General features: G+C 47.7%; 1 protein-coding gene across 16 annotated transcripts in view; it reads right to left on the reverse strand.

The window, feature by feature from the left end:
- The window catches only part of PPFIBP2 (PPFIA binding protein 2), a 145,713-nt gene that overhangs the window by 77,105 nt on the left and 41,632 nt on the right, over positions 1-26,976 (reverse strand). For 10 of the 16 annotated variants that reach the window (XM_057748917.1, XM_057748908.1, XM_057748906.1 and 7 more), the window contains one exon: positions 20,747-20,961. The exons of 5 other annotated variants lie outside the window; for them this stretch is intronic. In XM_057748917.1, coding sequence (XP_057604900.1) covers positions 20,747-20,961 — 215 coding nt within the window. Of the gene's footprint in view, positions 1-6,689; positions 6,791-20,746; positions 20,962-26,976 lie in introns of those variants that run through there. One more of the 16 variants, XM_057748915.1, reaches the window with a different exon arrangement.

Here is a 26,976-nt window from a genome sequence, read left to right on the forward strand (position 1 = left end):
TCTAGATTTTTTGGTTAGAGAATTTAAGGCCTTTCTGGCAGTTATTATAAAACCACTTTTTCCAGACAAGGAATAGCCAAAGCCAATCCACTATCTTTGGCACAGAGTTAAAGAAGTTTCTTTGAAATGCAGTGTAAGTAGAGTACAGTCAGGTCCTTAGCTGCCAGGAGCCAAACAAAAGAGATCCTATCCTGACCTTGACCTCCTTATGCCCTTCACCTCTTAGTTGCAACTATATATAAGGGGAGGCTAAGTGCTGCTGGTGGGGGTATCACTACCAAATGACCCACCATTAGGGAAGAGCAAAGCAACGTTCATGAACAGCTAATTAAATAGCTTGATCTACCAATGTTCACGTAATTATGCTTCATTCATCTATGCAAAGACTCAAATATTCCTGCACACCTACTAGGGTGCCACCCTTTGTGCTAGGCAGCACCTGCCTTGAAAAAGCTCTATAGTCTTACAGTGAGACGTGGTAAGTACTGTCATAGAGCTAACTGTATGTAAAGCAGAAGCAGTGGCCTAGGGGAGGGAGAGGAGAGTCTTTCAAGTGCGGACTCCACTACAAAGCGTGAGTCTTAAAAGCTATGGGAATTCCCCCAGAAGAACAGAGAACAGCATCTTTGGAAAAGAGTCTTCCTGATACAGATAGGCTATCCGTGAAGCCACAATCTCCACCCTTCAAATATTCTGGTTTCCCAGAACTAACACAGAAAACAAAGAGTATCTTGAGGACAGTCTATAAGCTTTCCAACCAAGGAGCTGATGTGATGTACGTGAAGTCTCCTAACTGATCATCCTGGGAAGCAGGATTTTGAGTGAGAGAATGCATTTGATTCACCAAGATCTTGTTCCAAAATTATAGCCTTCTATAAGCTTAGTCTCTGCTAAATTCTCTTGATGAGGTGGCTGGATGCACAAGGAACCCACAGCACTTGACTGCAGGAGAAGTGGTATTTACAAGAGGGCTGGTATCTTGTGAAGGATCATATTAAAGCCAGGAGCAGAGTAGAAACAGGAAGCTCTTTGAGTGGGCCTCTTTCCTCACCTTGCCAACTCCAAGAGACACACTGACTCATGATTATTAAAGTACCTGTTGGAGACAGAGGGGCAGCCTCAGCTGCCAGGGTGGGGGACGGAGGGGCCACTGTGACTGTTTTAGCTCACCTGAAGGCATTAGACGTAAACTGCCTGATGCCTCTTGGCTCCTCAGATAGAAGGTCCAGGCACTTCAACAATCAAATAGGCATGAGAGAAGGATCCATAGGTGGAAAATGTGGGATTAGGTAAGAGCCAAAGCGAGGAGCTGGTCCTCTGGTCACAAGAATTTCATTAACCCTACAAGATGCCCAAAGAGGAATGAGTTCCGGGGGAAATGGATTGGAAACGTTGCTTGGGAACTAGAGGCAATAAGAACATTGTAGAAGGACTTTGAAACCTTTCTTAGGGACAAAGCCAGTGTGAAGTGAGTTTGGGAGTGACCAGGAAGGAGTAGAGATGGTGAGTTTTTAGCCTGCTCTTGATTTCAAGATTCCTGATGGTGAAAGGAAGGTAAGTTCTCTAAGGCAGCATGGAGAGAAAAATACATGGTCAGAAACGGTTTTGTTTTTCTCTAAGGAGAAGCATTTCCTGCCAAGGACAAGGGACGAGTAGGCAAGGCAGAGTAAAGAGAAGAAACAATTGGAGAACAAGAGGACGTGGAATAGGATTGGGCCAGGAGGACAGGATACTGGGATAGCCTTGGCTGAGAGAAGGGACTTTTGACCCACGAAACCCAAGGACGTTGAAAAAACGATGGCTGTGAACACTGTTACATTTTGTGGTGAAGGGGAGGGAAGATGACAGCTTCATCCACATGTGGCTAATTTTTTTTCAATGAAGCAGGTGGCAACATGAGTTGAAAGGGGAGTATAATGCTGGGGACAAATGGAGAAGTGTGGAAGAGCTGATACAGAGCGTGGGGGAGGGGAGGATGCAGGGACTAGTCAAGGGGCCCCCGAGTGCTGCTGCCAGCTCACGGCACTACCAACAGCTGTGCTGCTCTGGACTACCCACAAGCTGCTCGGCAAGTGACCCTGGTATGATGCCACTTTGCTAAACCCTGCTGGGAAGCAGGCATGAGGGCCTCTCCAAATAGCTGGCAGACAGGAGTCACAGGTGCTAGAGGCCAGAGATGGCAGAATTCTAGCTCCTAAATTATGCTGGGGAATATGATGGGTGGACATGTTGGGTGCATCAGCTAAAAATGGGGTGTGCTCTTAGGAAACTGGGGACAGCTAGAACCCTTGAGTAACCACACCCACTGTCATCCTCCTCCTGGTCTTCAAAAATCTCTCTGCCCAGCATCAAGGTTGGGCCCACGGCTCTAGAGTAACCAGAGGCTGTCAGCTGTGGCTGAGCCATCATCACCATAACACCAATGAAGTGTTTTCTAAGCACCTTACATATATTGAATTATTTATCAGTATTTTACAATCAAGAAAATTGAGGCCCAGGGAGATTAAACCAATTGTCCAAGGTCACAAAGAGCTGAGATATGAACAGAAGGAGCTGCATGCAGGATCCGTGCTCTTAACCAGTAGGAGTGGCTTTCACAGAAGCTGCTGCCTACTTCGACTTTCACTGCAGTCTGACTTGAGTGCAAGGCAAGTCAATGTCTGGGACCAGGATGTCTTTGCAGCTCTTCTGGCCCAAGTGGCCAGGCTACTGGATCAACCATTTGAGCATCAGATGACACAGAATAAAGTCTCACATTAGCAGTTTGAGTTCATTCCACATTCCACTACAGAACCCAAGCCAATTGCATGGGGGAGCCATGATGATTCCGTTTTTTTTGTTTTTTGTCTTTTTTTGGCGGGGGGGGGGGGGGGAGGGCAGTAGTGCGCAGTGTATGGGGTTGTGACTTTGGTTTGGAATCTAGCATCAACACAGAGTTCTAGAACCCAGCAGCAGTGTGAAGATGCTGACAGTGATGGGATTTCTATTCTTGGGAAAACAAACTCCTGCTTAGAGGGCAGTGGGTGGACCCCACAGACCCTGCTTGTAGCTATTTTAAGAGGCTCTTTCAGGACTATGTGAGTTGGATCTCAAAGCAGGGCAGGTGTGAGCTGTTTGTGAGTCAGGAACCAAACAGCGAAGGGGCAGAGGCCCTCTGGATGCTCGTGGCAGGAGATCACCTTGCCCCAGGGGTCTGTCTGTTGGGGAGGGTGCTGGAGGACGGGCCCTGGTCAGCCTTCTCTCAGTAGCCACAGCCAGACTGGCCAGGGCCCAGGAGCCCCTGGGGCCTCTGGCTACTCACGGTGGGCCAGGTCCCAGCTGCCTCCTCTAGGTCTTTGGTTTGAGACCTTGACCTGAAATGTGGAAGGGGCCTAAGCTGAAGGAATGACGGCTTAACATGCACTCCTGGGAGAGAAGCAAACTGGTCCCATCTGTTCCTCTTTCAACATCCCCCTTCCTGGCAATGGCCAATAGCAGTTAACTTTTATTGAATATTCCCTATGTGCATGGTACTCTGCTAAGTGTTTGATATACATTATCTTCCTTGATCCTCCTAAAACCTGTATGTGGCTGGCACTATTATCTTCCATATTTTAGAGACAAAGAAATCCAGAATTTGCGGTAATCTGCCTAAAATCACAAAGCTAATAAGTGTGGCAAAGCCAAGAGCCCAGCCCAGGCTTTACTTCAAACTGCATGTTCCTATCTAAAACAGTATGCAGTATCCCATCCCCCAAAGGCCACGAGACAACAGGCCTTCTTAGCCATAAGCATCTCCCTTACTGCCTCCAAATTCAAAGACTGTCTTGCTCCAAGGCACAGCCCTCTTGGACTGGTCCAAGGGCAAGAGCTCCCAGACTCCTACCAGGTCACACCTCATCCAGGGCATCTCTTCTGCTGGAACCACCCTATATGTGTGGGAACATGAAAGAGACAGTGTGTTCCCACCTTCAAAAACCTGGGCTAAGAGAAACCTGCTCTCCAAGCCACACCAGCTTGAGGAAGCCCATGAGAAGGGGGTGGGTGAGCCAGGAAGATGGAAAGTACTGGACACCTGGGCTGGAGTCCACTACATCCACTACAGGGGTGAGGTCAGCAAAGGACTGATGGAAAAGGAGAGCTTTGATGGAGTCAGATGAAGTGGGTGGGAATTAGGAGGAGTACATGGAGGTAGAAGCTCAGAAAAGGCAGGGAGTTACATGAGGGAGCTCATCAGATATAAATAGATGAAACTAAAATAAATATAAATAGATATATAAATATAAATAGATACAAATGATGAACCTAAAAAGATAAGTTGAGGCCAGGTTAAAAAATATCTTAAAAGTCAAGCAGGCAGAAAAGCCTGGGCTTTCTCATCCAAACTAAGGGCAAGTACTAGAGTTTGCAATCAGGGTCAAAGGATGAAAAGGGATTTTTTTTTTTTTTTAAAGGGGGGTTTTTAAAAAGAATCTGGCAGTAGTGTTTCAGGTCAGAGAACAGGAAAGATACTGATTATACTGCCTATGACATATCCAATAATTTGTGCTTTGCTTTTTTTTTTTTTTTTTTTCCCAATGCTCCTTAAAAGTAGAAGAAAAATATGTCTTGCTATGAGTCATCCCTGGGGGGGTGGGGGTGGCGGGTTGTGTCTGAAGTCTCCTTCCTTAGAGCTTTCCTCAGCAGACCTCCAACCATCCACAAGAGCCAGAGCTCACAGTCTTACACTGCCTCAACGCAGAATTAGTTCCTCCACAGACAGAACTTCTGCACAAGGTACAGAGGTACAACCTCTGTCCCTGCAGCTGGGACATGGCACCCACAATCCCAGGCACATCATGGGTGGAAGACCTCCTGGTTAAAAAGCTTCAGCCGGATACAGGAAAATAAAGACTAAGTGATGGGAAGTGCACGTCTCACATTTTCTCCAAAACCTTTCCAATGAGGCGTTTTCAATTCTTAAGACAATGGATGTGAACTTTTGCCAAAATGTCTGGTCACCTCAGCATGCTCTCTGGTGACTGCAATGCCCCCATTCCAACACTGGGCTGGGGCTGAGCACAAACAGGATTTCTGCTGGGTTCTAAACCCATAATTTTCTACATATTTGGCCAAAGAAATGAGGAAGGAGAACTGGACTGGGAGAGAGAGAACAGGGTTCAAGATCAGGCTGCACCACGAACAGCCATAACACTAACAGCCATGAGGTTCTTAGCCTCTCTTGGGCTTTTTCAAATGAGGGGTTTGTACTAGTTGATCCTAACAAGCCCTCCAGCTCTCTAATTTGGTTCACTTGTTTCACTTCTCGCGACACAGCTTACCGTACACCACATCACAGATAGAGTAATTTTCTTAAAATACAAATTAGATCCCCCAACGTATCTCATGCCACTTCCCTGCTACAAGTCTCCCATTATACAAACCACGTCACCCACAATCCTCACCACGGCCTTCCCTGTCCCGTGTGATCCGGCGTCTGCCCACGTCTCCCCTCCATCACTGAGCTCAGACGTGTTCCTCACCCCATTCCTCACCTGACTCACTCCTACTTCTCCTTCAGGTTTCAACGAAGTATCGCTTCCTCAAAGAGGGCCCCGACCACTCCTCCTCAATTAGTAACAACCCATGATGATGGCTACCAACAGTTTGTCTTTGTGGCTGTGTGTATCAACTTGTAAATTTCAGGTTTATTTCCTGGGACTATTTAATTGCTCTCTCCCAAGCATTAGATGGGAGATCCACAAGAGCAGAGCCTGGTTCTACCTTTTGCCCACCACTGGACACCCAGGACCCAGAACTCGATAGATATTTGCTGAGTGAGACGTGCAGAGGGTGCACCCAAAAGCCAGCAGGCCCGGTGTTGGGGTCGGGGACCTTCCGAGCTGGACACTTCCTGTCCCTCCTGTTCTTCTACAGTTACAGTGTCAGATCTCTTATCTGTCAGCTGCTTTTGCCCTTCCTGCTTCTGAAAACATTCAGCCTCAGTGTGGAAATAACTGGATACCCATCTTTGCCAGTTTAAAGATGGTGACAAAAGATGGTGACAAAAGATGGTGACAAAAGAAGAGCCAGCCGAGGTTCTGTGAGTGCGGATGCAACTGCAGCCCCGACCTTCACCCACTGTGGCTCACCCCACACACTCACACTCATCCCCTAAAGAGTCGGCAGGAGCAACTTGCAACCCAAACCCTTGGCCTCTGAGAAACACGCAGAGGAGGACACCCAAGAGCCTCCCCCGGAAAAGCAGCCGCTCCTTCCGCTGACAGCAAACGAATCTCCCCACCAGATAACTTCCGAGCAGGGGAGAAGCCCAACATTTTCTGAATCCAGTGCACTTAAAAGGCGGCGGCTTCCCCTCTGCGTCCTCACACCAAAAAGTGGTGGACACCTCTTTCTGGTCATGCTGTTTGGAGCCTCCAACTGTTCACGTGCCAAAGTTAAAGTAACGAACTTTCCTCACTTCATTCTTGCCTTTCTGCACAGAGGCTCATTCACTAGAATGTCAGGGAAGAAACAAAGACAGCTGACTGTTTTCTCCCCTCGTGTCTATAATTAGATTCTCATGGAGAACTTGGCCAGGACAGGGCTTCGCCGGACAAACACCTCCCCCCTCAACACACACACACACACACACACACACACACACACACACAGTGTCTCTCCCCTCACTCATCTCCACGGAGACCCAGACAAAGCAGCCAGTCACTTACCCTCTTCAGCCACGCGAAATGCTTGTAAACATCAATGTCCCCATCCATGCTGGGCACCCATGTCCGCAGTTAGATCCCTTGGTTGAAAAAGCCCTTTTTTTCTGGCCAGAGACCAAATTCTCTCCTCTTCCCTGCCTCTGCCCCCTCCCCCTCAGGAACGTCAAGCTGTGTTCAAATTTCCCCACGTCCCTGGCCTGCGTCCTTCCGCCTTTCCCCAAGCAGCTTCAGAGACACAGCGGCTCAGGCCAGACCGTGCTGCTCCTGCATCCGCCCCCACAGACACACACAGGCACCAGCTCCGGGACGCAGAGCCGGCGGAGCAAGGGAACCTAGCGAAAGGTGGGGGGAAGGCAGACTTGGACAGGAGTTGTAAACACACACACACACACACACACACACGGGAACATTCTTTTCGGTGATAATACCAGAGCCTGCCAGAGGGAAACAGTCCTGGAGAAAATTCCTCGCCTGGCTTCCCCCTTCTGGAGTGGCTGGAACTCATTAGGGAGAGACCCCGGTTTCCTGTCTCTGCTCCACTCTGCATTTAGCCACAGGCTCCCAGCTGCTCTCCGTTTATCTGGGACTGGGGAGAAGACTAAAAATAAGTGCTGCTCTCGGAGGAGCTGCTGGTTCCCACACACAGCTAGACCCCCACCCAGCAGCCCACGCCTGCCCCTTTCCTCCCAGGCTGGCGGCGGGCTGCACCCTGAGGGAGGCCAGTCGTTTCCAAAACAGACCAAATTCAGAACCAGCTCCAGTCTGGGTGCTTGGCCTTGCTGCGAGGTGGCCGCCCCGCACGCTGGTGGACCCGCCCGGTGCTGCAGCCTCGGAGACCTCTGCGGCCAGCCACCGCCACAGGGCCCCCAGGGGCCGCATCCTGCACGGGCACAGACGGGGCAGAGCTTCTGTCAAGCCCCAGGCCTGCCTCGCTGGCGGTCCCCACCCCAGACGAGCTGCTTCAGCAGCCAGGCGAGCCCGCCTCACGTGTGTCGGTGGGCTCTAGGGAGCGCTCTAGGTGGGAGCCCGGGGAAAGGCAGTCGCCCGCGGGGACAGGGAGCTGGGCTCTGCCTTCCTGCTGGCAGGTCACAGGCTGGCTTTCCAGGGTGGTCTGTCCAGCACGCCCCACGTGCTTCTCCCCACCTCCTCACCTTCCCACCCCCTTTGAGAGCTTCCCTAAAAACAGCTTTTCTCCCTTGCCCAGACCTCAACGTGTGGCCCTCGGCTGTGACTGGTTAGGAAAGCGGTCTTTGATGTGGGTGCAGTGGGAACTGTAGTTACATGCAAGGGCTCTGAGCCCTGCTGCCCTAAATGACTTGCAGACGAACATCTTGTGACTGCGTAGGCCTTCCTGGCACCCGTGGGGGTCACCGGGGGGTTTCCTGGCGCTCCCAGCCTGAAGAGAAGACTGCTGGGTGTCGGCACGCTGCCCAGCACGGCATCTGCGCCGTCCACAGCCCCGAGGCAGGGCCCGAGGACAAAGCAGAAAACACGCGCTGTCCCCGGCAGGCTGGCCCCGTCCGCAGAGAGCCCAGAGGCGGGAGGAGGAGGGCTCTGGCCAGCAGCCGGCACGAGGGGAGGAGTAAATTCCCGGAGACACACCCAGATCAGAGGCCAGCAGGGAAAAGCAGGCTCAGCTGCCCCTGCCCTGAGCTCCAGAGCGTTCTTCTGGCCTCTGGCCCGGTTCCAGAGCGCAGCCCGGGCCCCGCCCGCCAAGGTTCCCTGCCCAGAACTAGGACAGGAGGTGTTAGTCAAGATCTAAGGTGGCGGGAGGGGGTGGGCCTTTTTATTTTTTTCTGTCTAAAAACCTGGGAAAGTCAAATGAAGAATTCATTTGGTCAACGTTTGCCCAGCATCCAAGGCAACTGAAACAAACTTCCTGCCCCGGGCAAAGGATTTCCACATGGGATATGATAAAGGTGTTTCTGGGGCTCCAGGGAGGAAGAGGCAAGACAGCTGATTTGAGGGCTGTACAGGGAGAAAGGTCTGCACACCCTTGGAGCGGGGATCCGTGTCCTTTGGTAGGTTCCGGTGTGAGAGGAGGAAAGAGAGGACCGGGCGGCAACACGACTCCCACCTGCCCATGGGGAAGCTGGCTCCCCGGCACCCACGCCCCTCCCCATGTCACCACGTGCCCTGTGGTACTGAACCACACCTGTTTACACGTCTGTCCACTTCACCAGACTGGAGGACATGCGTGAGCCCTGATTCATGGCTCTGGTTTCCACACCTGGCACAATTCTTAGCACACAGTAAGAACTTCAACATTACAAAAGAGTGAGGCTCAAATGGTGAGACTGGCAAGATAAGCCTGAAACTCTACTTGGAGAAAATGAGTTTCCCCAAGGTAAAGTTGCTCGACTCAGACAGGAAAAGACAGAGCCAACTTCATTTATTAGCTCAACTCAGGTGTGATGAACTGAGGTGGGGGGGGGGAGGTGAGGAGAGTAGAAAGGGAAAGGAGAGAAGGGAGGAGAGGGAGGAAGGAGGGAGGGAGGAGCGGAAGGAGGGAGGGGGAGAGGGAGGAGGGAGGGAGGAGAGGGAGGAGGGGGGAGAGGGAGGAGGGAGGGGGGAGCGGGGGGGGGGAGAGGAGGGAGGGGGGAGGGAAACCCAGAGAAGTCACAGCTAAATTCTTGACATATTTTTATGGTATCCTCAAGTAGCAATTCTTACTTCACCTTTTTTTTTTTTAATCCCCAAAGTCAATTTTTTATTGTAATTCAACTCTGAATCCACAACATAGCACTCCGAAGGGCTAGAAACAAACTCATGGCTGTACCCCCTCACTCAGAAGGCCACCCCAGCCAGGGGCTCCTCACAATGGGCCACAGAGGGGTTTCGGGGGACCCGGCAGGTCCTTGAATAGGTTCATAAAGTGTATACAAAGCACGGTTGGGATGCATAAATCACTCTTTCTCTGAAATAGTTCTCATCAGGCCATCAAAATGATCCATGACTCCCAGAAGTCTGCAAGCCTAGGTTTTATCTGGTCTAGGTAGTTACCCGGAAGATTTAGGCTGCCCGTATTAAGGTGGGGGGTGGGGTGGGGTGGTCCCGCTTCTATCGCACTGCCCTGTGAGGCAGAGTCTCAGGGACTCCCTGGCTCCATCACTAAAGAGAGAAGTTTCAGGAGCCACAAAGGGTACATCATAGGAGTCACTACAGTGACGCCACGGCCCTCAGAGCCTTCCCAAAAGCAACTCACATTGACGAGACTCAGCTCACCGCTGTCTGGAACGTGAAGCGGCCAGCTGAGGGCGAAGGGCAGGCAACTGAACACCTGGGGAGGAAGAGCACACCTAAGAGGCCAGAGTGGTCAGGGGAGCTCATATAGCCTGCCCTCCCCCTCACCCCAGGGTCCAGCAGGGGTCCCCAAGAAAGTCACTTATCCGGCTGGAATCTCACGTATGTGTGGGAATGACTGGAGATGGAGTTGCTGAGATTTTGCACCTCCTGCCGGCTGCCAGGACTCAGCAGCATCTAGTCAGGCACAACTGTGGACCGAGAGGGGTCACGTGCTATTCCACTGCCCTCTCACCTGCATCCTGAGCTTCAGCTCAGCCCTGGGCCTTGGCCTCTGGGCCATGGTAACAGGTGCCAGGACAGACCTAGTAAGTCAGATACAGGCTTGTGTCCTTCAACAGGTATGCTGCACTGTGGTCCTGCCTCTGGGGAGAGGAAGAGGAGGAGGAGAGGGAAGAGCTAGCCTGAGGACACTGCTCCTCTGGGCTGGCAAGCAAGTCCTACTTGTGAAACAGCATCCTGGTCACCGGAGCCCAGGTCCCCATTGTGTCCAAGCATGAAGACCCACCTCCGAAATGAGTTCGCAGAAGGGGTGGGTGGCACACTCTGCCTGTAAAGGACCAGATGGCAAATGATTTAGGCTTCACGGGCCATATGGTTTGTTACAGCCGACTCTCCCATTTGCAGCACAAAAGCAACCACAGCCAATGTGGAAACCAGTGAGGGTGGCTGTGTTCCAGCAATAGTTTTTCTGGGAACACTAAGATTCAAGTTTTATATCATTTTCACATTACAAATTAGTCTTCTTGTGATTTCTCATCAATCACTGAAAAAGCATAAAATTCACGCTTAGCTCACGAGGAATAAGAAATAGGCAGCGGGCCAAATACAGGCCACACATCGCTGACCCCTGGGCAAGGGTGATGCTTCCCTATCTATGAGGAACCGCCAGGGCTGGAGGGCGTGCTTGTGAACGTGCAGGTTCAGACCCAGCAGGCTGGGAATGGAGCCTGAGATTGTGCACTGCTACCAAGACCCCAAGTGAGGCTCGTCCTGGTCTCAGGATGATATCTGAGGAGTAAGCGGTTAGGAGGCTACTTTCAGGAGTTCTAGGGACTTCCCCGGTGGCACAGTTGATAACGTTTCCAATGCAGGGGGCTCAGGTTCAATTCCTGGTCAGGGAACTAGATCCCACATGCGTGCTGCAACTAAGAGTTTGCATGCCACAACTAAGGAGCCTGGTGCAGCCAAGTAAATAAATATATTAAAAAAAAAAAAAAGTTCTTGGAGCACAGGATGCTGAGTACAGAGCAGTCTGCCTGGAATGACTCCTCTGGAGCCCTCCTACCTGCCAGCGGTCATCTGAAAGAGCAGGAGGCCCCATGCTGTGGCTCTGGCAGGCCCTCTTTGCAGGCGGAGGGTGGGTGGGTGTCTACATGCTTAGACCTCAGGGGTCATGCTAACCTGGCAACATCGCCCACCATGTCCCCTGGGCCTGAAGCAGGAAATTCAGTGGGGAAGGATTTATTTGCTCTTTCACCAGTGTTTGCACATTCTTGGTCATTTATAAACATTGGCTCTTAGGAGCTGAAATAGTCTCTAGTCAGGTCTGAAAAAAGCCAGATCTCTAGAATTTAGTAAGGTACAATTTACTCGGCAGGAGTAGGGGGAGGCAGGGGGGACCCAAAATCCAGGAAAACTAAAACTGCTAAGTTTGCAGTGGCTGAAGGCCCCCAATCTGGGGTGCTGTGCCAGGAAAAAAACGTACTCAAAAATCTAGGGCAGGGCCTGACAGACACAGGGTCAGGAGATGGAGAGAGCCACCCTAATTAATAGCGCGCCAGCAAAAGGCACCAGAATTGAAGGCATTTGGAGAGATCTTCTCGCCTTTGACAATGGAAGCTGAGGTCTATGCTCCCAGGACCGACCCTCATCCCTCTGGTCTCCTCCCCACCACCACAAACAGTGGAGACCTCCCAGGCCTACCCTTTGTCCACTGGGTTCCAAGGAAAATAATTCTCTTTGCCAACTGACTCAGGTACACTGTCCAGCAGCTTCAGTAATAAGAGGAGCTTATGTCCTCTTTCTAAGGGTGGGGGGACAGCTATTTTCTTATATAAAGCCTATATCATCTTCCTTGGGCTTTAGACTTTCCAGGATTTGTCCCTGACTCCCACCTAGCGGCTTCTTCTAGTATTGCACAGGGATAAGGACCCTCCCCTGACCAGCACACCAGCCTAGCAGGAGTCCCTTGGGAGAGACACACAGGAAAGAAAGCACTGACACCTACAACTCTCAGCTCTCGAGTTCACACCAATGGGGGGGGGGGGGACCCGCAGAGCAGGGGGTGCAAGAAACACACACTGGAAACTGGCTCACATAGGCTCCACTTATTTTCTTAAAATATAAATCACCAAATTTCCCCTTTCCTAACATCCAGAAAGCCAAGATTTTCCTATAAAACTCCTGTCTGTAACTTTTCAAAATGAACATGTTTGCCACACAAATACCCCATCCGTCTCTTGCTCCAGGCCCTGGGTGGAGAACACAGGTACAGAAACGAATCACCGGGCATGAGAAACTTGAGCTCACGGTTTATAATTCATAAGACAGCTTCTTCCCACCTTTTTTTGTAACTCCTCTGGCTTTTCGATATGGTGAACAGATTTGCTCCTCTGGCCGGAACGAAAGGCTGCAGGGTGAATCTGGCGGGAACGCAGGGGCTTTGTTTGAGGAGCCAGGAGCTGAAGAAGCCCCCACCTGTGACAAGGTGGCTGAGCTGACGAGGGGGTGGCTGTGCACCCTCCTGGGTCTGGTCTGTTTCTTTGTTTCTGGAGAGACTGGTTAAGAAGGTAGCTGCGGGCACGCGAACATCTGACAGATAGACCGACACAGGTGAGCATACACCCTAGATGGGGCCTCACTTCCCGGGACCAGCCAGGCCCAGAGGCGGCTGCCTGTTCAGGGCATCCCATTTCACTGCTCCAGAGTTGATGGCCTCTGCCAAGCCCTGACACAGGGCAGCTACACCTAGAGAGGCTCCCTAACTTCTCTCCGCTTTGCAAACCTGAACGTCTAGACTGAGGAAGGCAGGGGCTGTTGGCTACCAGGCGACCCCTCTGTAGCCCTTAAACTGCAGGACTGGAATGCGTGGGCAGATCCTACAGACGGATTGTTTAACCAGCTGTCCCTTCCAGTAGGGAAATCGAGTCGCAGAGGAGGGAAAAGAGGTTCACCCAAGGCCACATGCAGGTGGCAGAGAGCTGGCCTTCTGACTCATCCCTACTTCCCACACTGCCTCACCTGCTTCGTTCCCGTCTACCTGCCCAAGCATGCCGACCAGGACACCTGCAGCCTGGCCGGGGAGAGCCCGGGCTCCTCTGGGAGGCCACACCCGCTCCACGAACCCTGCTTGGAGCGCGGAGTACCGTCCCTCTGGAGGGTCTCTGCCAAACGCTCCCCTTGCCCTGGAGCCCGGGCTCTGCCCTGACCTGTCCTCGCTCTGCGGCTGCTGGGTTGACCTGCTTTTCCTCAGACTTCACCTCCAGCTCCTAAAGCCTCAGGTCTTCACCAAAACTCCCCCTGACCCCCATCAAGGTGATTAAACAGCAGGACCGGTGCCTTGCCGATGAGGAACGTGCGCGCCTATTAGAGAAGCGCCCAGAGTTGCTCCACCTGGAGATCCCGTCCTTGGGCATCTCCCAGGAACCTGCGTCACTGGGTCCACCACCCTCCCCTCACTAGGTGGCTGTCCCCAGCCCTGTAGGGCCCACTGGAAGCTGGCTGACCAGCCCTTTATGGGCCCCACTCTCCCTGAGGGCTTCATCCCCCAGGTCGTCACAGGCCTAGGAGGCAGCTGCAAGGAGAGGAATGAGGTGGCCCCTTTCTGGAACTCAGCTCCATTTCCATCACAGTGGAGATGCTGCAGCCTTCTGGCCTGGGCCTCAGCTTCATCCTTGACAAATCCTGACCCTGAGCTTTGCCCTGTCTGCCAACCAGGAAAGCGGGTCACACTCTTCTGCTATCACAGGACCGTCTCACTGGTGCTGCTCTGCAGGCCAGACTCCATGATCCCTGCTTGCCTTGGACTTCAGGAACCTTTCCTATACGAGAGCTCCGTCCAAAGCTCCCTGGCCTCCCACCGGGGAGGATAAGCCCGGTGTTCAGAAACAGATACTGAAACCATGCCCCACAGAGTTAACAGAAGCTGATAATACAAATTCTTGAACTTGTCTTATTGAACAACAGATAAGGGAACAGCTTGTTAAAACCCCTTTGCTTGTAAACTGCCTTCACTGATTAAGTTCACTTGTTTTTGTTCTTTCTTTCCATTTTCCTCCCTTTAATTGCATATCTTCTCAGCTTCACGCAGCCCAGCTGTTTTATGCTGAGCACAAGCTGGTCAGGGCTGGTTGGCACCACCCTAAAACTGGGCCTGCACAGATGTCTGATGAATGGCCTTTTGATGTCAGAGGACTGGAAAACTATTGCCCTCAGAAGATTCTAAGGGCCTCCATTTGGATATGCAGAAGCATTAACCCAGATGCACCTGCACAGAACACGGAGTTCACTTTTCCCTGCCTCCAGTCACCTCTGCCCTAAGACCATTCTCTTATCCCATAAATACTCCAACCCATTCACCTTCAGCAAGGCAGACCTGAGATATATTCTCCTGTCTTCTCACATGGCTACCTTGTGAATAAACTCTTTCTTGGCTGTAAACCATAGTATCTCAGCGTTTGGCTTACTGCGTGTCAGGCAAACAGACCTGGTTGGGTAACAGTATTGCTCCTAGGACAAGGGAATCCAGACCCTTTGTTCCTTTCCTCATTGAAGCCCCAGAAGATCCCCAGCTTAGAGAGCCCCACACATACTCTTCCAGGCCTGAAGCCCACCTTTCCTCATTCCATTGGCTGCCAAGGAAGGGAGGACCCTGTTTTAGGCCCCAAAGCTCTGCAAACTTGCTCACAACCCAGCACCACTGAATCCTGGGCAGTTCTGTTCTACTTGTACCTTTAGGGCAAGTCTGGCCTGTTTATAACTATTCCCAGGCTGAGAATCCTTGCTGCTACTGGCCATTCTGTGTCCGGCCCTGCCAGCACCCAGCAGAGGAGGAACCAGCCCCACTGCAAAGAAACACCTGCCCACACACAGTCTTTCTGACCACAGTGCACCAGGACCAGAGCTCCCTCACCATAAGGGCGGGGGCCCAGGACTGGTCTGCTGCTTGCTCTACCGCCAACCACTCCCCCACATCCACCGTGGCCTCTTCAGAGACCCCTATTTCTTTGTACTACAGCTGCCAACATCTGTGCCTGAAGATCTCAGTTATAGCTGCTGATCCACAGTAACAGGAGACCACAGTTCCTACCCCGTGACCCTCCCCTCTCACCATAGCTAACTATCGGCCCTTGGGTGGACACCTGACCCAAGGGCAGCTACCCCACAGCTGAGTGTAAGTGAAAGTAAAAGCCTTTAATTTCTATTTCTTTTGCACTTAACATTTCTTCATAGACCTGGAGGACTTAGCTCAAAATTTCTGAGTTAGGCCAATGGGATTCTCTCCTTTAGGGTTTAACACACACACACACACACAGAAAATATGAAAAGAAATTATCAGTCAATAAGAAGAACAAAATCAAACCTAAAGGATGTGTGGCAGTCACCCTGAGCTGGCTTCCTAAGGGCCATTCATTTCCCCCACTCCATCATGGTCCCTTCCTGACAGAGGCCCCCCTCCCACTATGACCAGTGAAAGTGCCAACACTGGTTTCCCAGCCTCCCTTGTAGCTAGAGTAAGCGCATGTGAACATATCCGACCATTGGGACCATATGGGAAGCGGCTGGGGGCGGTTTGCAGATTTTCCTCCCCCATTTATAAAAAGGACATATTCTACCTCTGGATATGGCTGTGTCTGTGTGAGGACAGGATGCCCAGAGCTGAAGTAGCCTTCTTGTAATTCTTAGGGGACATGCCTGAGGGAAAACCAACCCCCTGAGGATGGTAGAGAGAAAGATAAGAAAAGCCAGAGCCCTTGAGGTCATCCCAGAACCACTGATTTACCCCCGGGACTGCCCACGCTCTGGACATCACGTTAGTGACATATAAAGCTCCTTACTGTTTGCACCACTTTACTGAGAAAGAATCCCAACGGACAGAGGTGTCGTGGGGCAGGGCTGGATCACCCCAGGCCAGCGTATGACAAAGCAGTAACCGAGGTTTACAACGTGAAAACAGTGCAAACACCCAAGGGTCGCATAGATACCATGAATGAAAAATGAGAAGGCACAGGGACTGCCTGCCTGAGCCTCAAGCTACCTTGTTAGTTCCAATTTTAAATCACATGGGATTTTTTTTTTTTTTTTTTGGTAATAATTCAAGTGAGTTTCTGTGGTTTAAAGCAGTGCTTCAAACGTTAATGTGAATATGAATCACCTGGAAATGGTTCAGTGGATGGGGTAAATTCTCACTTTTTCTTGAAGACAGGCTATCAGGGGATGCCAAAACTGCTGGTCCCTAGACCACAATTTGAATAGCAACATCTTCTAACCAAAAGGACCACTCTAAAGCAATCTAAAACCAATCCAAAGAGGAGCAGTAAAACATTACTGCGTAAATAAATAAAATAAAGAAGAGCAGTGGGTTTATTCGCTGCCTTGGATTCTATCTCCATACAGATAAGACCCGCTATGGAATGTGTGTGCACCCAGATTGTAAAGTGACTTTAGGTCTGAGACGTAAAATACACACAGGTGGTCTCTGTCCAGAATCAAAACCTTAACATGCAACCCTGGTATCTTGGAATGTTTATACGAACTTGGAATGTTTATACAAACTTGGAATGTTTATATAAAAGTACACCATTCATAGGTTGATGGCCATAATTACTCCAAAAGATTTATGAATGCAACAACTTTTAGACAACTCTCTCCAAGACAAGCATTCCCCCAACCATTGTAAATACCCACCCCCCACCCCTCGACACATCTGAAAATTTGAATGCAAGCTGTTTTCTGCAATTCACCTTGTGAAAACCAACCACCAAGTCGACTGCTTTTGGATCAAAAATATTTAAGAATCTCTTTAGGTAAATTATAAAAGTTAGATCCATATATCATATCACACACTAAAAAGACTGCAGATGAATTTGAGTTAACCATAAGATACAAATCAAACTATAAACCTCCTGGAGAGAGTACACAGGTAAATATTATTTGATCTGAGGTTGGGCAGGACCTTACTAGAAAGAGAAGAAACTCAGGAAAGACTGATAAAATTAATCACAATCCTTTTAAAGTCTTTGTCTCAAAAAACCACCCAAATGACATTTTAAAACAAGGTGAGGAAGGGATTTTCCTGGTGGCACAGTGGTTGAAAGACTCTGCCTGCCATTGCAGGGGACACGGGTACTGAGCCCACGTGCCACAACTACTGAAGCCCGCACACCTAGAGCCCATGTTGTGCAACAAGAGAAGCCAGGGCACTGAGAAGCCCTCGCACCGCAAAGAGTAGCTCCTGCTCACCGCAACTAGAGAAAAAAGCCTGTGCGCAGCAATGAAGAGCCAACGCAGCCAATAAATAAATAAACAAATTAATTAAAACAAGGTGAGGAAAGAAATGTCACAAAGCAAAGGGCTAGTAAAAAGTTATTTAAATATAAGAAAAGTACGAAAATCCTAATAGGGGTTGAGCGGGTCAGGATTGGGGTAGGGAGAAAGAACACAGACTATTAAACAGACTAGACTAGGGCAGGCACACACAAGGGACTCTGGGGTCATCTCCGGGGTGTGTGTGTGAAGAAAATATTAAAGCTATTTTTTTAACCCGTCCTTTAAAAAGGGTTTTCTATTTGGGACTATGTTTTATAATTTATATATATTAGGACAATTCTCCAAATGTGAATATGTATATTTGAAGAATGAATTTTTTTCATATTGGGGTATGAGATCAAATGTTTGGAGACAACAAAAAATAAATATTAATAAGCTAATAAAAAAATTTAGCCCTCCTACTAAACAAAGAAATGTAAAGATAAAATGAAACCACTTTTCTTATGAAATCAGTAAGGCTGTTTTTTCAATCTTAGTGCTTGTTGTTGATCAGGATGTACCTCAAACCCTGCCAATGAAAATATAACTGGGTAAAATCTTTCTGAAAAGCGGTTTGGAAAAATGTGTCACAAGGCTTAAAGATATTAATACCTTTGATAGGAGTTGCCAGACTTCGCAAGCGGCATGAAACATATTAAAAATTATTCATTGTTTATCTAAAATTCCAACTTAACTGAGCATTCTGTATTTTGTCTGTTAACCCTGCTTTAACTCTGTTATTCTACTTTCATGATTCTATCTGAAAATATTTAGATAAAAGGACAAGTATTTCTAGACAAAGAGTCTCTGCAGCAATGCCCTATTATTAGTGAAGGATTTAAAATAAATTCAATAGTAGAGAAATGGTTACATAAACTCAGGCACATCTATACAAGGTACAAATCCATAGTCACTGTAAGTTATGTATTTGTAGTCTGTCTTTATCCCACTTCATGCGGATATTCACAAATTTTGCTGAAGAAATGTTCATGTGCTTCCTGCCCTGTATCTGCTAGAGGTGGTACATACTATATGATACACGTGCACTGTCTCACCTTCTGAAGTTGAATTAAGCTCTGAGTTCTAAAATGCATCTGGACCCAAGTGTCTCAGACGGAGGAATTAAGGGTTTCAGACTGCGGAATTATGCACCTATCATTTTCTTGAAGCGTCATAAAATTTTCGGTAAACACTGCAGCCTGAGTCAGTAGAACTAGCAGGACTGGAGGGAGGGATCGGCGTCCATGCCGGGTACACAGTGAGCCGGAGAACCACAGCCGCACAGAGGTGGGCAGAAGATGGTCACGCACGACAGGGGAGAAGCCCGAATCAATCTCCTAAAGCTGCAAGTGCGGTAACAGCCGGAGAGTTCCTCTCTAGGGAGGCAAAGGGGGATCCTTCTGCGGTGAGAAGGAGAACTAAACTACTGAAGCCATCCCCCAGCAACTCCCAACCTGGTTAAAAGAGTGAGTGGAGGAGCAGGTGGGGACTCCTGTCCGTTATCAGCACAAGTCGGAGAGGACCCCCACCACCTTCCTGCGGCGGGAGGGATGAGGAGCCCGTATGCAAACCTAAACTGTAACAGGCCCACCAGAGACCCATCCAGCAACCTTCACCTTCCTCTTTGGGCAGTATCCGTTGCTGCCGTAACAAATTACCACAAACTTAGCGACTTGCAAGAACATAAGTTCATTATCTTACCCTTCTGGAGGTCACAAGTCTGAAATGGATCTTGCTGAGCTAAAGCCAGGCTGTGGGCAGGGCTGCTTTCCCTTCTGGAGGCTCCAGGGGAGAGTCCAGTTTTCCAGCTCCTGGCAGCTGCCTGCATTCCCCGCCTCTTGGCCCTTGCACCGTCAAAGCCAGCAGCAGTGGCGGTGAGCCCCTCCTCTACCACGTCACTCCGGCACTGACTCTTCTGTCTCCCCTTCCACGTCTAAGGACGCCAGCCATTACATTGGGCCCACCTGGATACTCCAGGCCGCTCTCCCTACTTTAAATTCAGCTGATGAGCAACCTTAATTCCACCTGCTTCCTTCCCCTTTGCCACATACAGTAACTTCTTCACAGGTTCCGGCAATTAGGACGTAGACATCTTTGGAAGGCCGTTATTCTCCCTACCACACTGGTATGGGTGTGTTACAGCACCGCAGGCAGACAGCCTATGTAATGAAAATGTTGAACAGCACACATAATGAATCTAATAAAGAATGCTTCAGTGCGCAGAGGAAGGCATGGGGGTGAGCCTGTATTGACAGACTCCTGGACAGGAGTACCTAGGACACCTGGGATATTACCTGTCTAATCACAAATGACTTGGCCTCTAGAAAAAAAGTATCTCAGCCTCCTTGTCTGTGGTTTTTCAACATCCACCTGCCCCTCCCAATTTAGTGGTCCTGTTCCTGTCTTCCTGCCTCTGTGCATACTTTCTAATTTTCAATCAGATCCACAGGACTCCAGCTTTAGAAGACTGCACCCCAGCTTTCATCCTCAAACTCAGCTTAGCTAATAATCACTTGCTCCCTCTGGCTTCCCAGCCCTGGACTGGCTGCAATTCAGATCACCTCCTCAATGGACTAGCTCTTCGCCTTACCCGTTTCCAGATATTACTAGTCTCTTAAAGTTGACCGGCTGGTCTCCACAGGGAAGGAGATGGATAACCAAAGCCATAAATTTACAGCTTTGGTTACTCATCTGTTTCCCTTAGAGAGTAGCAGGTGTGCAGGACTGATCTCGAGAGAGCAGGAGGGGCAGAATCAGGAAACCTGTATTCCACTCTAGGGGCAGGAAGGACTTCTAGGGCAAGGAGGTCTGAAGAGTAGGCGCAGCAATAAAGGGAAGGATGAGGTGACAAGGTTCTCATCTGTTGTAAGAAACGAGGAGCATGGAGCTGAAAACAGAGGCCCCAGCTAGGGATTATAACACAGTAAATTGTGCACGTCCTATCTCAGGGAGACACATCCTCCATGTTCGCTCTTCTCTGACCCTGGATTGCCCCTTCTCAGGAAAGCGACGGGAGGGCACGGGCAGGCTGACTGTGGAGCTTAAGCTGCTTGACCAGGCCCTACCCTCCTGCCGGGAAGGACCACCACCCAGTACGGGTTGGCCAAAGCCAGACAGGAAGCAGGAAAAGACTGGACAGTGCACAGATGACCTAACAGCCCCCAGTGGTGGTGGCATTCCATGGGCTCCGTGATTGTGTTCCCCACCCAGGCCATGGGCCCACTCACCAAGCTCTCCTCGAACCACTCCTTTATGTAGGCAGCTGTGGGGCCCGGGATCTGGCTCAGGAGGGCTGCTCTCTCCTGAGAATGCTCCAGCATCTCCAGGGCCAGTCTCAAGTCCTCGACGAGATGGAGCACCGGGAAGGGGTTCATGTAGGAGGCCGGGGAGGCCAGTCCAGGCTCACAGGTACCATCGCTAATATCTGCCCCTGTTTTAGTGCCTGGAACAAGAGAGAGGTGGGAACCTCGGTAAGAAGGGTGGACGCCATGAGCAGGGAACTGATGAAGAGCAAAGTTAGTGAAAGGGGAGGGGCAAGGGATGGATTAGAGGCCTAGAAGACCACTTCTGCCTCAGCAGAGTCACTCACACAGTGAACTTTGCAGAAACCATCTTTCATCCTGGGTTGGGCATGAGACAGGTGGATGACCGTGCCCACTGGGACTGGTCTAGGGAAGCTCACACCCTCAAAAATAGGGAAAGCACAGCCAGACCTCAACTGCGACCGAGCACATGTACGTTAAACAATGAGATGTTAGTCTTCAGCGTTGAGGTGAACAAACTTGTCCTCTTACATGTTAATGTGATAGACGGTCTGCACAGATGGCCACCTAAAATCCATCCCATCCTTGTGTGTTCATTCTATTCCCCTTACCCCGAGGTGGATCCTGACTCTGGGCTGGTCTAGTGACTTGCTCTGATCAACAGGATGCAGAGGAAGCGATGTTGTGCAGGGTCTGGTGAGGGTGAGTGAATTGAAATCTTTCTAGATCTTCCCAGTAGGGAGATTCTATATCCTCTGACATACTCACACTTTTGACCTGTACTTATTACTGTGTGTATCCATATCTCATCTTCCTTTATGGGCTGTGAAGTCTCTGAGGGCAGAGCCCCTGTCACAGTTATCATGCACCCTGCCCAGTCGATGGTGAGGGGGAATCGGACTGAATGTCTGAACGTATGCTTGGAGGCATAGCTAAGAGGAAAAGTGCTTGGATTTCCCCAGAGATCTGGGATACTGGGTCAGCTTTTTCTAAATTGGTATGTCCCAAATAGGACTGTTTTTGCCTTTCTAAACCCCACCATTCAAAAAAGAAAAAGAAAAAGAAAAAAAAAGTCTTCTTTGCATAATATGTACAGTGATATATTTTTCAAACCAAAACTGGGGCAACAGAGTCTAACAAGGGATTTCTGTACTTCTTTCATCTGTAAGGAACACTTTAGAAAATATGGTTCATGGTGGAATTTCTAGGGCATTTGAATTGTTTATAAAGCCAACAGAATAAAATATTTGAAATCAGGACTCTTGCTGGAAAATGCGGGCTGTAGGGCCACCACATCCACGGTTACACTTCAGGCCTCACATCTAATTCCAGGTTTCTCTACTCTTTTAAAAGCCAACTTCCTACTTGCCATGGCAGCCTTTGGAATGAGAAATCCACACAGAAGGAAACATTTACTATTTGATTGCCGGTTTGCTTTCTGAAAGGGCAGGATAGAGGGAATCGTGGATCACAATCCACAAACAAGTCCGTGGCTCTGAGGAGCTAGAAAACGGCCCCGTTACCCACACTCTGATGTGTGCTCAGCACTTTCTGACTCCTACAAATGCAACTTAGAGTTGACTAGGAGAGGCCACAGCCAAAAACTTCAAGAAAATGGACAGAAGTAGGGCAAGACCCCCACTCTTCAAACATGGTAAGTGATGCTTCTCCATCCTGAACACACTCCAACACACACACACACACACACACACACGTAAGATAAGTCAGGCCAGGAGTAGGTGGGAAGACTGAGATTTTCATTAACTTTATATTCATTCTGTGGCCTTGGACAAGTCCCTTCCATTCTCTGGGTCCCTCCCTGCCCTAAATCCTTGGGATTCTGCCTTACTATTCAAATACTGTGTATGTGTGTAAACGTGTATGAGTGCATATGTTTCTGCGTCTATTTTTGCATATAATGTGTACATACATAAAAGACTTTAGTTTCTATTTCTTTGCAATTTCATTGACATACAGACTCAGAAAATGATCCAGAATGGTGAAACTCCTAAAGCACAGCATTAGCAAAGACAACAATCACCCAGGGAATTCTCTGGCGGTCCAGTGACCGGGGTTCAATCCCTGGTCAGGGAACTAAGATCCCACGAGCCTCGCAGGCAGCCAAAACAATAACAACAAAACCAATCACCCATAAGACTCAATTCCATACTCCACATACATCACCTAGAGATGATCAGCTCCTATGGGAAAACTACAATCACAGAGGGAAATACGTCAAAATAGGACTATCAGGTGCAACAAAGAAGAAAATGCATGCCCTCGCGCCTGCGCTTAATAAAACAGTACAGAAGAGACAATAACAGAAGGCAAGGTGCTGACCCCTGAGTTACTTCTCAGAGAACAGCAGCTCACCTCTTGTTCAAGCCCTAAAAAAATCTGTCTTTGGGGGCAATTTCTCAATTCTTTATTTTGTTCTTTTCTTGAACAACACAGCATTCTTTAGGGAAGATAGATTAGCACAAAGGGCTTCAAGTTTAAATATGCTGAAAATCACTTGCGGAGTTTTACAAACTACAGATGCTAGGGTTCCACCTCCAGAGGTTCTAATTTGATTGGTCTGAGGCTGACCTAGGAAAACAAAAAGCTTCCCAGGTGATTTCAATGTGCAGCCTAAGTGGAAACCATTGACCAGCAAATCACCTCAATCAATGCCAAATTTTGATGTTTAGTGAGGACACCAGAGAATTTTTATTTTAAGCACACAAAACCAAAATTTAATACAGATTCAGTAATTGTTAGGGGAAGATAAGACAACATAAAATGCAAGTATAGGATTTTATTGAAACCTTTTTAATAATCGCTTTCAAAAGCAACCAAGTACATGTGTTGTATTGATAGTAATTAGGATTATTCAGCAATGTTTTAGTTCTCCGCTACTTAAGCTCATAGTAGGATAACGCTTTTGCTCCTTGAAGTCACTCACAGCCACATGACTTCCTCTGGCCAACAAACATGGGAAGTGATGTGTGTCACTTCTGAAAGTCTTTAGGAACCAGAACACAACTACTTGTATCTCTTTCACTTGCTCCAGCCTCTGGCAATGGTGGGGACTGAATCAGCCCATGTCCCAAAGTGATGATGACATGGACCAGAGCTCTAAGCAGACCCAGAGGGAACGTGTAGTATGAACTGTTTCAGGCTACTGAGATCTTGGGACTGTTCGTTACTGCAGCATAACTTAGCCTGTTTTTATTTATACAATGCATGTATGTTGCACAATTCAGAAATACATACATACAAGATAAACTTTTAAAAAATGATCTCTACCATGCAAATAGGGGTTCTTTGCCATGAGATGGAATATCTGATGAGAGCATCATATGTGAATTTTCTAAGTGCTGTATTTACAACAACTTAAAAGTGAAGATGATGGGCTCTAAAACTCTGTGCATCAAAAGTGTGGTGCATGTCAGCAGCACTTGCATTACCTGGGAGCCTGGTGGATATGCAGACCCTCTGGCCCCACCTCTATATTGTATCAACATCCCCGAATGCTCTTCAACTGCTCCGGGATGCTGCAATTTTATTCAAAAGTAGCTCTTATAACGACAGAAACAGTATGTTGCAGATAAATGTAAAATGCTTGAATAAAAGTATTATAAAAAATGTGCCAGTGAGACAAGAAATTCATAATTATTTTATGTAAGAGCTTATAAATATACATGTAATTAAATCAATACATTAATATTATGAGTACATGTCTATTTGGGAATCTATTTGAACATATACGATATGTTTTACATAATTAAAGGTAAAAAAGGAAGAAATAAAAACTTTAGTGGAAGAACAAGAAAGCATGAGAAAAGAACAGAAAATTTTGAAAAAGAACCAAATGGAAACCAAAACGAAGAATGCAATTATTCAGGTTAGAAATTAAGTGCACAGTTTAAATAACAGATAAGAGAATTATTGGAGTGGAAGGTGGAAGGAAGTATATACAGTGAAGCAGAGGCAATAGTCAAAGAGAAAATGGTTATGGATTTGTCACCAATAAAATCTTGAGTCTTCTCAGTTTAAAGACACACACTGAGTCCCAAAAGGGATACATCAAAACAAATCCTAGAAACAACATAATGAAACTGAAGAATATCAAACACAGAAGAAATTTAAAGGCAACCAAAGATAAAAGACAGATATTCTACAGTTAGACTGTTAACAGACTTCTCAACAGCAATAAGTCCTAATGACCACAAAATAATATCTACAGGTAGCTACCAACGTATAACCTGTACAGGATAAACTACCACTCAAGATTAAGAATAAAATAAGGACGTTTTCACATAATGACTGGTGCACATTTATTACTGGCAGACTATTCTTGAAGGGATTTTAAAGGATCTACTTCATGAAGCAGGAAAAACTGCGCCAACCAAAAAGGAGTGGATGAAAGAACCAACTATGTCAGAGAAGTTGTTTGAATTGTTCGTTAAACAAAATAAACACTATCAATTTAAGAAACACAGACCAGGCGGATGTGGGGGTGAGGGGGGGGCTCGTTCCTGAAAGCAGCTGCAGCCAGGGTCTGTTTCCCCAGGGTCAGTTGCACCCGAGCCCTACCTCCCTGCAAGACTCTTCCAAGAACAGCAGAAGAAAAGCCATGTGAGAACACAGTGAGAAGGAGACAGCCCACAAGCCAGGAAGAGAAGTCTCACCAGAAATCAACCCTGTGGGCACCTTGATCTCTGACTTTCCGGCCTCCAGAACTATTTTCTATGTCTTCTTGAAGCTCTTCAGCATCACACAGTATAACAAAATGCATGAGACAAGTATATTCATAGAAAGTTGTCACTCGGGTGAGCCTCTGAATTTCAGAGGAGGTGCAGCTTCACCCTCAAGACACAGATTTGCAGCCTCTTGGGCGCCATCAGACACCTCCACTGAAGACTCAGAATGGAGACCATTGGACCACCGGTCCTGTACATTCTGTAACAACTACTTAGACCTAAGGTCTTTGTTTCAACATTTTTCTTTGAGAGCTAAGACTAATTTATATAATACGGGATGATGAAAGAACTTGGATTTTGAGATCTGATGGATTTTGTATTTTTTCCTAATTATGCTTTCCAGTTAATCTTTATGCCTCAATTTCCTATCTGTAAAAAGGGGATGACAATACTGTTTATCCTTCACAAGTTTCATAAGGGTTAGGTAAAATAACGCATTATGATATCTTAAAAAAATCAATGCTCAATGAATAAAAATAAATAAATAAATAACACAATATTTGGGGAGCTATAAATCAAGATGACACCAAAATACAAAACTAAAATAATGTGGAAGATGGGAATTAAAACATTCTAAGAGTTGTGTATTACTGAAGAGGAAGACAGAATTATTACTCTATAAAGATAGTTGTCTTTTGCCTTTACGTTAAGGATGCATGTTAAAAATATAAGGATGAGCATTAAAAATATAGAAATAGATGTTTAAATTCCTAACAGATTAAAAAACAACTTGATCAATACAACAGAAGGCAAAACCAAAAACAAGTAAAAAAAAAGTTAAAAGGAAACAACATAAAATAGAGAAATAGGTACACGCATACCTGTATAATAGTAACTACAATAATTATAAATGCACTAAACTCACCTATTTAAACACAAACATATAAATAATGGAAAAAAGAAATACAGTTCTTTGATGTTATTGAGACATACAAAACATATGACACTGAATAAGCAAAATTTAAAGTGTTCAAAAAAATAAAACTAAGGAGTTCGTGCATTGGCATAGGTACTTTTGATCAAAATATTAAAACCAGTTGCACATACACAATCACTGGATAAAATGATATAGGTCATCTGAATAGACCTATAAATAATTGAACCATAATTTAATATTTTTCCACAGAGAAAATAACTAGGCCAAAAGCTTTTACAAGTTAGCTCTAGCCAACATTCAGGAAGTGAATAATTAAAATCTAACTCTTGTGTTCAGCATAGCAAAGGAGGGACTGCTCCCAGCTGTCTCGGTAAGGAGAGCCTTTCAGCACAACATATAGACCAGACTGTGAATGGTGCCCCCGGAACTGAACAATTCAGCAGTTCTGAGTACTACAAAGGCAAGTCACAAGTCTTCTCACTGATGAACTTACATATCAAATCCTAAACACAAATTTACAAAACCAAATCCCACAGTGTATAAAAAAAAGTCACTCTCCCTTGAGAAATGAC

Source organism: Hippopotamus amphibius, chromosome 9, assembly GCF_030028045.1.
Source record: "Hippopotamus amphibius kiboko isolate mHipAmp2 chromosome 9, mHipAmp2.hap2, whole genome shotgun sequence".
In the NCBI taxonomy this organism is placed as follows: domain Eukaryota; kingdom Metazoa; phylum Chordata; class Mammalia; order Artiodactyla; family Hippopotamidae; genus Hippopotamus; species Hippopotamus amphibius.